At 57.0% G+C, this 12617-nt stretch overlaps 1 protein-coding gene across 1 annotated transcript in view; it reads left to right on the forward strand.

The window, feature by feature from the left end:
• The window catches only part of OTOF (otoferlin), a 134566-nt gene extending 123140 nt beyond the window's left edge, over positions 1–11426 (forward strand). The window contains exons 36-46 of the mRNA XM_009890366.1: positions 809–946; positions 2206–2333; positions 2920–3090; positions 3646–3806; positions 4516–4658; positions 5171–5259; positions 7593–7691; positions 9465–9717; positions 10333–10500; positions 10647–10747; positions 11246–11426. Of these exons, the coding sequence (XP_009888668.1) occupies positions 809–946; positions 2206–2333; positions 2920–3090; positions 3646–3806; positions 4516–4658; positions 5171–5259; positions 7593–7691; positions 9465–9717; positions 10333–10500; positions 10647–10747; positions 11246–11426 (1632 nt within the window). The remainder of the gene's footprint in view (positions 1–808; positions 947–2205; positions 2334–2919; positions 3091–3645; positions 3807–4515; positions 4659–5170; positions 5260–7592; positions 7692–9464; positions 9718–10332; positions 10501–10646; positions 10748–11245) is intronic.
• Positions 11427–12617: the final 1191 nt, after the last annotated feature.

A 12617-nucleotide genomic window follows, 5' to 3' on the forward strand; every position in this document is an offset into this window, starting at 1 on the left:
TATTGAGCCAGCTGCCGGCACCGTGCAAGGAGGGAAAGCCTCCAAGGATAGCCCCAGAAATCAGATGGCTTCAAAGAGCGCATCCACAGAGGTGGTGATCTGCAGGCAAACAGACCCCTGATGATTCTTACAGGAGACCAAGGGAAAAGCAGATCCTCTTTCTTGCCCACTGTGGAAATAAGTCATGCCCTGGGTTATCTCTGTGAACCATTTTTCATCAATACCAGTCACCTGGGCTCACGGTCACGTTGCACTGTTGCGAGGACACAGGCAATGTAGGAGCACATCTGTCAGCTATAAGGTTCTTGAAGAAGAACCTTTCTGAGGGCGTGATCCTGGCCAGATGAAGCCTGTTGATGCCAGTTTTGCCCTTTGTTGGCTTAGCAGAGGAGATGAGCAGGCAGTTCCTCACCTTAGCTAGGGTCAGATGCTTAGGGAGCACAGAAATCAGCAGTATTTCATGTGGTAGTTCCTACATTTTCCAGCCCATCCCTCGTCAATCCTTTTATTCCCATTGCTTTTGTCCTCCTGTCAGTTTTACCCTTGGAAATCCCTGCCCATGAGCACCTTGCTTGGTTCCTCTGCAGACCTCCTTCCCTTTGTCCCGTTTCTCTCCTCATGGTTGCAACCCCTGAAGACATGCTTGTGCAACGGAGGAATTTCCCATATCTGGCCTGTCTGCTCCAGCACATGGCTAGAAACAAGGATATTGACTGGGTCCTCAGGGAGGGTGATTTGGGATGGGTCTGCTTACCCCAAGCCCCGGGGCAGCAGGACTCTGACCGAGCTGTGTGCTCCCTCACACTAGGGCTCCATGTGTGTCTACAAAGTGCCGCTCCCTGATGATATCACCAAGGAGGCAGGATACGACCCCAGCTTCGGCATGTTCCAGGGGATCCCCAGCAACGACCCCATCAACGTGCTGGTCCGAGTCTATGTTGTGCGGGTGAGTATAACTGCGGGGTGTGGTAAGGTGGGATCCTGCACTCCCTTCCAAGGCGCACACCCAGGAGCTGGTCCCAAAGCTGTAGGGATGTTGGGTTTCAGTGCATCAGGGCCACAGACGCAGCATGGGGCATGAAGCAACTCATTGATGGGGACTTGAATTGTGTCTCCATAACTGTGTGATCCAAGCACTGGGAGCAAGCCACATCCAAGCTCCTGCCAGATCCAAAGACTTTTGTCCTGGTGCATAGGATGGACCGGTCTGTCTGTCCTAGTGCTTAACTCAAGTTGAATAATTTGGACCAGCCAGGACTGTGAGGTGCTGGTTCTTTACATAGCCATGACACCTCAGTGAGGCACATGCAGAACCGAATGGGAGCTGGCAGGGTTTAGTAGAACTGGTTGAAGGTCATGGCACCTCCCTGAACACGCACTGATCTGACCCACATTTTGTTATATGGAGTGTGCTCCGGAAAAAGTCTTGTCCTGACCCCTAAACTAGTCATCCTTGTGTCCCCAAGCATGTGAGTGAGGTACAGTAACCAGGAACTTTAAAGGGATCTCAGTCCTGCTAGAAGCACCTGGGCTGCTCTTTGTCACCACCTTGTCCCTGTGTCTTACAAATGCAACCTACTTTCAGCTACGTTTCCCTCTAGCCTGATTCTCTGTCTAGTGCTGCATCCCATTGCCCAGTGGGGTAACAGGTATCCATCACCAACAGACTGAGGCTGCAATGGGAGACACCAGCCTGGTCAGCACCACCAACAACCAGGACTGGCTGAATGTGTCCTGGCATGGTCACCTGCTGTTGTGTGTTGAGGTTGACGCTGAAGAGTTTGGGGATACTCACCCCCATTATAGGGAGAAGCCAGAACCCCTTGGCCCTAATGTAGTGAGTGGAGAGAACAAGAGGGGAAGGGGACAGTCTTCTTGACGTCTCAGTCGGCTTCTTGCTCCGGGTATTTCTTTAGAGGAGCCTGGTTCTTTCCACTGATGAAAGAGATGCCAAAGGAGACTGTGGTTATGTCACTCTGAGGGATCATGGCCAGTCCCAACCCCTCCCCAAACCGGGTCAGGGATTAAGACAAGGCAGGATTTATCCCCAATTTAAGCCAAGACACTGTGTCTGGGGGACCAAAGAGCTTAGTCGCATGCCTATGGCCAGGCAAGGCCAGATGGTCTCAGGGATGGAGAATGGGGCCATCCCTGAATTCTTTGCTCCTGTGAACAGCACTGGTACATCTCATCTGTTCGCTGCAGGCCACGGACCTTCACCCAGCTGACATCAATGGGAAAGCTGACCCCTATATTGCCATCAAGCTGGGGAAGACAGACATCAAAGACAAGGAGAACTACATCTCCAAGCAGTTGAACCCTGTCTTCGGAAAGTGAGTTGCCCCAGCCCTGTTACCTGTCTGCACCTGGAAGGGGTGAGCTAAGCCTGAGCCAACCTTGCCAGCCCTTGGACCTCCACCCTAGCTGTCCCACAGCTGCTGCTTGAGCTCAAAAGATAGGACTCATCACACAGAACTTTCCTTGCAGGCAGTGTAGGCATCCTCATTTCAGCCATCTGTCCTTCTTTGCCAGCCACATGGTCAATATAGTAAAGGGTGTTTAAGAGACGTCCATATCTGATCAAGATTAAGCACCTACTTTAGGAATCATTAGGCCTCAACTCCGGTGGGAGTACGGCCGGGCTCTCCAGTGAGACACAAACTTAGTTTCAGGGCTCTTGAGACATCCAGGTCAAGCAATCACCCTGTGCCACCTCTGGTCTAGGGCTGCTGGATCTGAAACAACCCGTGCAGAGATTTAGTTAAAACCCCTACCTCGAATGTCCTGCAGTGGTAGATGCAAATTAAATACTGTCCACAGACTGGACCAGACCCACCTCACCCATGTATCTGTCCTGAGTAGCAGCCAAAACCTTCAACAGCTATTCTCTTTCCCCTCACCTGCGTTCCTCTGGCCTAGATCCTTCGACATCGAGGCCACCTTCCCCATGGAGTCCATGCTGACAGTGGCGGTGTACGACTGGGACTTGGTGGGGACTGACGACCTCATTGGAGAGACCAAGATTGATCTGGAGAACCGCTACTACAGCAAGCACCGAGCTACTTGTGGGGTGTCACAGACTTATGCCATGTACGAGCAAAGCTCTCTCTGCCCAACCTTCTGCCTGAACACCTGCCTGTCTCATCTTCCACACCAAGCCTAGACGTCCTCCAGGAATCTCTCTCCTTTATTGCCTGCTAGTGGAGGAGTCTGTGCTGTACCCTCACTCTTAAGACAGGTTTTGTGACCAGCACAGCAGGGCAGCAGTGGGGTAGGTTGTAAGAAGCCCAGGGCAGGGAGGACGGGACCAAGGACCACTGGTGGGACTGGGTAGAGGGGTGAGACCAGAGCTGAAGTAGCAGCAGGACCAAAGGAGCGGTGCTGAGTCAAGTGGGGTGTGCTGGGAAAGTCAAGTTGAGTCAGCACACAGGGGTTGGGGTGGAAGGGTGTTAGCAAAGTGTGAATTTGGGGCACAGAGGGACCTAGTCTGCTCTGAAGGTTCACACTTTCTGCCTCAGATCCTTCCCCTGTGAATCCTGTGTCCTTCATGGCAGCAGCATTTGTTTTGCCGGCAGAGGGGAATGAAATCGTTTTTTTCCTCCATATCTTGCTACTACTTCACTGACCTTGCCCTCCTCTTCACAGACATGGTTATAACACCTGGCGTGACCCCATGAAGCCCTCCCAAATCCTGTCCAAGCTGTGCAAAGAGGGCAAGGTGGATGGGCCGCACTTTGGGCCAGGAGGAAGAGTGAAAGTTGCCAACAGGGTCTTCACCGGCCCCACGGAGATTGAGGATGAAAATGGTACCTGCCCCATGGGATGAAGGTTGTGGAGCGGAGCAGGGGTCTGGGGTGTCCCCTCATCATCCAGGGTTGGAGACAGATGTAGTGGCCCCATCACCCTAAAGCAGTGCTGCAATCACTCTCCATCCACCACCTTAAATGGACCTTCCAGTATGTGACCACTTAGACAGGGTCTTATAGACTTCCCAAGCCAGTGGGTTGCTCTTAGAATCACTCATGGGCGTCCGTGGTACAGCATCACCAAAGCTGCCTTTGAAAACTTCCTGCTGGACATGTATGCCCAAGGAGCCATGAAGGCAGCCATGCTGGTCTTTCCAGGGTTTAGGAAGCCATTCTCCATGTAACTGCATCCCCAAACAATGGTTGTGTCCCAACACACTAACCTGTGCTCAGGAAAGACGAAGGCATGCCAGGAGGGGCGCAGAAGAGGAGAAGAACACGGTCAATGGATATGGAGCTTGTTCAGCCTGGGAAAATGCAGACTGGGAAGGAATCTGGACCTTCTGTGAATGACATGGGTTAGAGAGAGGTGAAAGAGAGGAGTGAGGAAGTGTTGGCTGAAGGACAAAGTGTACACAAGGAAATGGAGAGGCGTAGCTAGTACGCAGTTGTGCCCCCTTGGAGTAGGGGTAGAGGAACAGGGTTGGTTGCTGCCCCTGGTGTCTCTCTGTCCAGTTCTCCAAGCTCAGCCCTCCCTTTGCCCACACAGGTCAGAAGAAGCAGACAGATGAACACCTGGCCCTGACCGTGCTGCGCCACTGGGAGGACATCCCACGGGCAGGCTGCAAGCTGGTCCCCGAGCACGTGGAGACGCGTCCGCTACTGAACCCCGACAAGCCGGGCATCGAGCAGGTCCTCAAAGCCCCCGAGCAGGAGCGGAGGCAGCCCACACTGCCGAGCCTCCAAGCAGGGAGCTGAGATGTCAGCTGGGCAGAACAGCCGTCACCCACCTTGTCGCGGGCAGCGGAGGTGGGGGAGGCATCCTGCAAAGAGTGGCACTTGGGCATCAACAGCCCTTAACAGTCGTCTGTTGACCCAGCAGACTAAATTTTCCACACCTCTTCTGCTCCAGCCAGCATCCATGTCATACCCCCGAGTCCCTTGGTCCCCCGACTCCCCACGCCTGTGCACCTCGGCACCACGTCGTGCCATGAGATACTTCTGCAGGGGGTGGAAAAGGACTCCTGGCATGGGGGAGCCCTACCTTGCCCTGCATCTGGCAGGGTTCAGTGCTGCAGGTCCTGCCCCATGTCTGGCATGGCCAGACTGATGTTGAAGGGCAAGAGGAGCTGGGAGGGACGCTGCTGGGTGTGGGGGTACAAGGAGGGTCCAGGGGAGCTGATGGCACCTTTTCAACCTTGCAGGGTCGCCTGGAGATGTGGGTGGACATGTTCCCCATGGACATGCCGGCACCCGGCCCTGCCACTGATATTTCCCCCAGGAAACCAAAGAAGTAAGAAACCTCCCAGCCCACCAACCCCAGGGAAAACTCGAGGCTGGGGATGGAGCCCTGCTTCTCCCCTCTCCTGCTGCTGCTCCGCGGCCCAGCCCAGCCCTCTGCCGGGTCCCTCTCCCATGCCAGCATTTCCAGAGGCATCGAGAGGTCTTCCCCTTCCAGAGCTGCTCCTGAAGGGTGATGTCCCCCCTGTTCCATCCCCTGCAGCTCCCGGTCTCTCTTGTCTGTGTAGACTGGGAAACTAAATTGTTACCCAGTGCGCCCAGCCCTGGACCCCTCCCAGGAGGTGGTGGATGGAGCCCAAGACAAGGATGGTTGCTGGAACAGAGTTGGTCAATCCAAGCAGGACAGAGCAGGCAGAAGGCAGTGTGATAAAGAGTTCTTCCCTCTCCACCCTGCCCTCTCCCAACTGATTTAGAGAGAAGAAAGACATTTCTTCCCTCAACATCCCTCCCAGCCCTGCCTTACCCTGCTAGACTGTGTCCTTGAGCCCCTTTTCCCACCCCCAGGACGGGGATATGGAGGCAGCACCGGTAATGCTGGTGGGAGTCTCTGGCACCCCCGTGCCCAGCAGACCATGCCTTGGATGGAGAGAATGTCCCTTGATCCCGGTGGGCTGCAGATGGGGTCTGAACTGAAGGACAGCCGAGGCCAAGGGCAAGGTCCAGACACCAGCATGGACTGGAAAAGCAGAAGGTTGTCTCCAGTGCAGCCCAGGACAGCCATGCCCGGCAGTGCCCCATGGTTGTCCAGCACTGGCACAGGCTGCCCAGGGCAGTGGTGGAGTCATATCCCTGGAGGTGTTTAACAGACAGGTAGACGTGGTGCTGAGGGACGTGGGTTAGTGGTGGGATGGGCAGTGCTGAGTTAACGGTTGGACTCAATGATCTTAAAGGTCCCTTCCAACCTAAACGATTCTGTGATTCTATGAACTGGAACTGAGATGCTCCTATTGATGGGCTGAAGAGAGGGTTTGCAGGTGGATAGCCTGTTTCAAGCAAGGTTGCACCTGGTTGTCATCCTAGGGGTTTAATCCATTTTCCCCGTCTTTGCTGGGAGCACTGGGCACCACCAGACACTAGCTGTAGGTGCTAGGTGCTGGAGAGGCACAGCACAGGACAAGCTCCCACCCATGGGTGCAGGGCGCTGGGGCTGGAGGAGATGGCAGGAGTCCCACAGCTGGGCTCAGCTGGGGCATTGCCAGAGGGAGGTACCAGAGGAGGTGGGTCAAGGAAGCTGTACATCCCCTTCACCTCACCTGTAGGACTCCCTGGTACTTCTTCAGGGGGAGACAGTTGGGGGTGTTCAGCCTGGAGAAGAGAAGGCTCCGCAAAGACCTCAGAGCCCCTTCCAGTGCCTAAAGGGGCTCCAGGAGAGCTGGGGAGGGACTCTGGGTCAGGGAGGGGAGCCGTGGGACGAGGGGGAACGCTTTGACACTGACAGAGGGGAAATTTAGGTGAGGTATGAAGAAGAAATTCTTTGCTGTGCGGGTGGTGATCCCCTGGGGCAGGTTGCCCCGAGAAGCTGTGGCTGCCCCATCCCTGGAGGTGTTCAAGGCCAGGTTGGACGGGGCTTGGAGCAACCTGGGCTGGTGGGAGGTGTCCCTGCCCAGGGCAGGGGCGTGGGACTGGATGATCTTCAAGGTCCCTTCCCACCCAAACCATTCTATGATTCTGTGCTCGTGGCCACAGGGCTGCCTTTCTCTGCCACCGTCCCCCCGCCATCCTCCAGCCTTCCCTCGCTGTGCCCTGCGAGGAGTCTGCCTTCTGCTCTTCCTCCACCTGCTCCCACTGGAGCTGCTTTCTCCATCACCAACATTCCCAACCAAGCCGAATGTGACTGGAAAACCCAAAAAGGATTCCACGCAAAGGGCAGTGCTGGGAAAATCTCGGAGTCTCTGAACTTGCTGGAGTCCCAAGGAGGACTCGGATGCCCATTTCTAGGGGGGGAACCATCCCTGCTGGGTAAGGTGGGGAAACCAGGGAGACAGTTGGACTCAGACTGTTTTGCAGACCCCATTTTAGCCACAAATCTACGGAGGACCAAGCCTGGGCTGTTCCCTCAAGCCTCTGGCTTGGGCCTTGTAGAGGTTCAGAGTAGGGGGAGGTAAAGCCCCCCTTGTTGCTCTGCTCACACTGCCTGGGCTAGTATAAGCCCGTGTGGAGGTCCCCCTCCTGTTCTTGCCCTCGTGATCCCTCAGGGAAGATCCCTGTGAGCAGTTCCCTGCCATCTCAGTGCCTGGCCACGGACTCTGGTGGCATCACCCCATTCCCTCCTGCCCCTTCCCTTGCTCCCATGCCTCACCTACTTGTCTCCCTTCCTCCTGCCAGATATGAGCTTAGAGTGATAGTGTGGAACACAGACGAGGTCATCCTGGAGGACGATGACTACTTCACTGGCGAGAAATCCAGTGACATTTTTGTCAGGGGGTAGGTACAGCGTGGCACACCAGCGCCATCTCCTCTGCTTCTCCTTGGGTCCCCGGGGTGGTCTTGGAGCGGGGAGGGGGGATACGACATGGACTGTGGTGCAGGGTCAGATAGCGCCAACACTGCCATTGTCTTCTGTGCTGTTTCTCACCTCTCCATCTCTCTCTGCTGGCTTGGCTGCCCAGCTTTGAGCTGCGGGTTATTATCTGGAACACCGATGAGGTGGTTTTGGAAGATGATGCTTTCCTGGCGGGAGAGAAGATGTCTGACATCTATGTCAGGGGGTAATGGCCGAGGTCTCGCTGCTTGGTCCCCGTCTGCCCCTCTCCCCCTTTTTGAGCTTGTCTTGCTGCCCCCGCTTGGCATTTCAGCCCTGCAACCTCCAATTCCACCATCTGGAGCCAATGTGTGGTTAGTTCCCATCTCTGCATCACTCTCACCCAGCAGTAGGGGAAAGCCCCTTCCAAAACTCGCCCGTACAGAGATGAGGGGACCCACACCCCCCATAGCCCAACTCTTTACGGGACCTCAAATCAACGCGACGGCATTCCAGGCTGGTGGCTGACTATGCGGTGATTTCCCACCCATCTGTTAAACTACTCAGTGTGTCCTCTGCGGCCTCACCAGCTCAGGCCAGGTCTCCTCTGCTCACTCCTCATGCTGCTCTCAGAAAACTGGGTCCGTTTTGGGGTCCAGTGGCTTTTCTGCCGTGGTTCTGAGTCTGAGATGCTCCAGCCCTTCCCCATCTGCGCGGTGGGTGATCGCTTGGCCTTTGCATTTTGCGGGGCAGAGCAGGACATCAGCACGCTCAGAGCCCGAGAGAACAACCCTGCACGGGGTGCCTGAGCGTGGACTCGTGGTCCCTGCTGGCTGCAGCCCCCCAAGGCAAACAGACGCACAAAAACCTGAGCGCACCCTGGGGTACGGAGATGCCTCGGCTCACCAGAGAAAGGGGCTGGGGGGGCACTCACAGTCTTTAAAACAAAACTGTGCTCCCCCCGGAGCTCAGACTTGCTGGTGTGGACCGTCTTCTGTGTCGCTTTTGCTCTGGGAATCCTGCTCACCGGAGCCAGAAGATGTAGGGGACAAGCACAAGTGATGGTAAGGTGGGCATGGCCACCCCATCTCCCAGGGCGGCACGACTGGGTCCCCAATGTCTCCAGCGACGTGGTGCCCACAGTGCGTATCTGAGCTGGGCACTTTGGGTCCCTTCGCTGGAGATAGGGTCAGGAGAGCCAACCCCAGCCTCCAGCAGAGCCTGCAGCAGGACCTACATACCCCTGGTGGGCTTGGATAGATGTGCCCTGGCACAGGGAGCCTGTGGTGACCAGCACAGACCGAGCCACCTTCGCATGGACTGCTGCCATCAGGGGAGAGCAAACTACCCCGTGGTGGAGTGAAGAGGTCTCTACAGCCTCCCCTGGGCCTGTCCACTCCCCCAGTGCGAGATGGGGACATCCTTCCAGCATGCTCTGCTCCAGACTCCCCAGCGATGGTCCTGTCCACCTCTTTATCATCTCCCTGCCCAGAGAAAGCCCCCTGACAACCCTCTTGCATTTCTTACTCTCAAACCCCTCTGTTCCTTCCAGGGCCCTCCTGTCCCTGTGCCCATTCTGCCCCTTGGAGAAGCTGCTGCTGCAGCCCCAGCTCACACCTTTTTAGGTCCTTATAGTCTGTCCTGAAGAGATCCTGGCTGCATGGACAGGACAGTCCTGTGCCCTCTCCTCACTTCTGTAACGTGTACCACCCCTCTCACCCCTCTGGGCCCTGCAGGTGGCTGAAGGGACAGCAGGAGGACAAGCAAGACACAGACGTCCATTACCACTCACTCACTGGTGAAGGCAACTTCAACTGGCGCTACATCTTCCCCTTTGACTACCTGATGGCGGAGGAGAAGATCGTCATCTCCAAGAAGGAGTCCATGTTCTCCTGGGATGAGACCGAGTACAAGATCCCGGCTCGCCTCACCCTGCAGGTCTGGGATGCTGACCACTTCTCGGCCGATGACTTCCTCGGTAAGTGGAGGGTCCGCTGAGCTGGGGCAATGGGGCAGGGAGCCCATGGATGGACAAGGAGGGAGCAGTGTGGGACGAGGCAAAGCCTATATAGGAACAGAACCTGGAAGACCACCTCTGCTCCTCAAGTCCACAACATCCTACAAACCCCCTTTAGATGCTGCCGGTAAGAGCAGGTAGGATAAGAGCCCTTGTCTCCGCTGCTGCTCTTCAAAGGCTGCTCCTCTAGCAAAGATGTCAGCTTTTCGGTTCCCAGAGATCATTGAAGGTTGCTCTCCAGGGCAGGATATGGTGACCCAGGCAACATCCAGCCAAGGACTCTGCATTTTGGGGGTGCCAACATCTGTGCTACCCTTTCTTGTCAGGTGGATGGGACCAGTCTTTTTCCAGTGGTGCCCAGTGATAGGACAAGAGGGAACGGGCACAAAGGTGACCATGGGCAGTTCCATCTCCACCTGAGGAGGGCCTTCGCTGCTGTGAGGGCGGCAGAGCGGTGGCACAGGCTGCCCAGAGAGGTGGGGGAGTCTCCCCCTCTGGAGCCATCCCAAACCCGCCTGGACGCCGTCCTGTGCCACTGCTGGAGGTGCCCCTGCTCTGGCGGGGGGTGGGATGGGGGAGCTCCAGAGCTGGCCCTCACCCGCTTCCCCGGGGGAGCCAAGACATCGAAACAGTGCAGCCTGGAGATGGTGACAAACGAGACAGAGCTGCCCATGGTCTCCATCTTCAAGCAGAAGCGGGTGAAGGGCTGGTGGCCCTTTGTAGCCAGAGATGAGAATGATGAGCTGGAGATCACCGTAAGGATGGGGAAAAGGGAGGGATTTTGCATGCTGGGGATTGCACTCTTGCCTCTGCTCCCTCAGCTCCCCTCTGTCACCATGTCTTGGGGAGTTGAGGTGGGGAGCACAGCCTGGGTCTCAGCACAACTCTCTGCTCCCTGCAGGGGAAGGTTGAGGCTGAACTGCACCTTCTGACTGCAGAGGAGGCAGAGAAATCCCCCGCCGGGCTAGCTCGCAATGAGCCCGATCCGCTGGAGAAACCCAAGTAAGGAGGAAACCCCACTCCCCAGCAGGAACCTGGGCTCCTGGGAGATGCTGCGGGGTGCTTCCCGGGGAGGGAGCCAGGAGGGGTCGCAATGGGGGATGTAGGAATGAGGGTCACGGGCAGAACCATCTCTACTGGTTCCCCCTATTCCCTGCTGTTAACTGCCCCACTGCTCTTCCTTACGCTGTTCCTCCTCTGCCTCTCTCCCCGGCTCCATCCCCTTTCCTTGGCTTCCCTCCTCCTCCTCCCCTCCGCTCCTCATCACCAGGTTCCAGCTTTGACTGGAATCCTCATGCTCCCTCATGAACCTGCATTACTCCATCCAACACATGCCATGCTGACCCCGCTTTGTCCACCATCCTGGTTGGGCTCTTTCACTCCGTGCAGGCTTTAGGAGGGGACCCTGCACCTTCCTTTGCCCACCATTGTTGCACTGCCGGCCGTGCATCCCTTCTCCATGGCCACGGCATTAATCATGGGTATTTCCTTGCCCTGCAGCCGCCCAGACACGTCCTTCATCTGGTTCCTGAACCCGCTGAAGTCCATCAAATACCTCATCTGCACGCGCTACAAGTGGCTCATCATCAAAATCGTGCTGGCCCTGCTGCTCCTCATCATGATCGCCCTCTTCCTCTACAGCATGCCAGGCTACATGGTCAAGAAGTTGCTGGGAGCATGAAGCACAGGAGCCTTCCCCCATGTCCCCAGCCCCATGGCACAACCTCCCCTGGCCCCATGTCCTTCTCCTCCCCGCAGCCTCTCAGCAGCTTTGGGGGACATGTCCTCCCTGATGCTGCTGCTTGGTGGACCTCCTCTTTTGCATTCCTCCTCTGTGGGTCCCATTTGCGGCTTTAGTCCCAGAGGAATGGGGCTGCAGGATGGTATCGAGCCCGAGGCTGTGCATCCCTCACCGGGGCTGGTGGAGGTGCCCAGTGGGCTACTGCAGGGCAACCAGGCTGGGGGGTCTCAGAGCTGCCACGGTGGCCAAGGGCTCCTTGGAGGGATGTTCAGAAACAAGGATGGAGCAGGGACCTGGGACGGCTGGGGACATGCAAGCCCCACCGGTGTGGGGACAGCACCCCAACGCCTGTCCCCACTGCCAGCACTGTCCCTGCTCCACTCGTAGCTCTGGAGGTCACTGTCCCCTGGCACAGAGGTCCATGCCACCACGGGGGACAGCCCCAAGGCCCTGCAGAGACCCCCAGGGGTCTGCAAGGGGCAGGTGCTCCCCGTGGCTCTGGCAGAGGCAGGGACATGTCCAGCAGCTCAAACACCTTCTGAAGGTTTCCAACCCAGGGGTGGTGGTGGGTGGACATCCCCGGGGGCTCACAGGGAGCCAGGGTGAGCTCCCCGTGGCCTTCTGCGTTCCTGGTTTACTGTGTTTGGATTGACATGGATCATGGCTGGAGTCTTTCTCGCTGTCTGTATTAGGGAAGGGCTCTTTTCTCAGCTCGCTGCAATATTCAGCTGTTGAACAGCCACCTCTCTCAGCTTCCAGTGTGCAAGACCCTCGCTGAATAACTGAGGACATCTCGGGGAAGTTTTCGGGATACTACTGTTTTAACGAGTCAATAAAAGTCAACTTTCACGTCCGCGTTCTCTGCCGAGGTCTCGCGGTAGTGGGGATCACGCTTGTCGCTGGCTGCTCTCCAAGAGGAGCCCGTTCCTCCTCCCGTCCGTCTCCCCGCTGCTTCCAGGTCGCAGCCTCTTTTCCCGCGGCCTCTCCCCGGTTCCTGTGCCTGGGGCGGCAGCCTGGTCCCTCAGCTGCCCGGGGAGCAAACCCAGACGGGCCCTGCCTTCCCCTCTGGGCAGGACGGCAGCAGGCCGACAGCCACCTCCTGGGGACGGCAGGGACGGAGAGGGGGGGGGG

The sequence above is a fragment of the Charadrius vociferus genome, unplaced genomic scaffold (genome assembly GCF_000708025.1).
Source record: "Charadrius vociferus isolate BGI_N301 unplaced genomic scaffold, ASM70802v2 scaffold647, whole genome shotgun sequence".
In the NCBI taxonomy this organism is placed as follows: Eukaryota; Metazoa; Chordata; class Aves; order Charadriiformes; family Charadriidae; genus Charadrius; species Charadrius vociferus.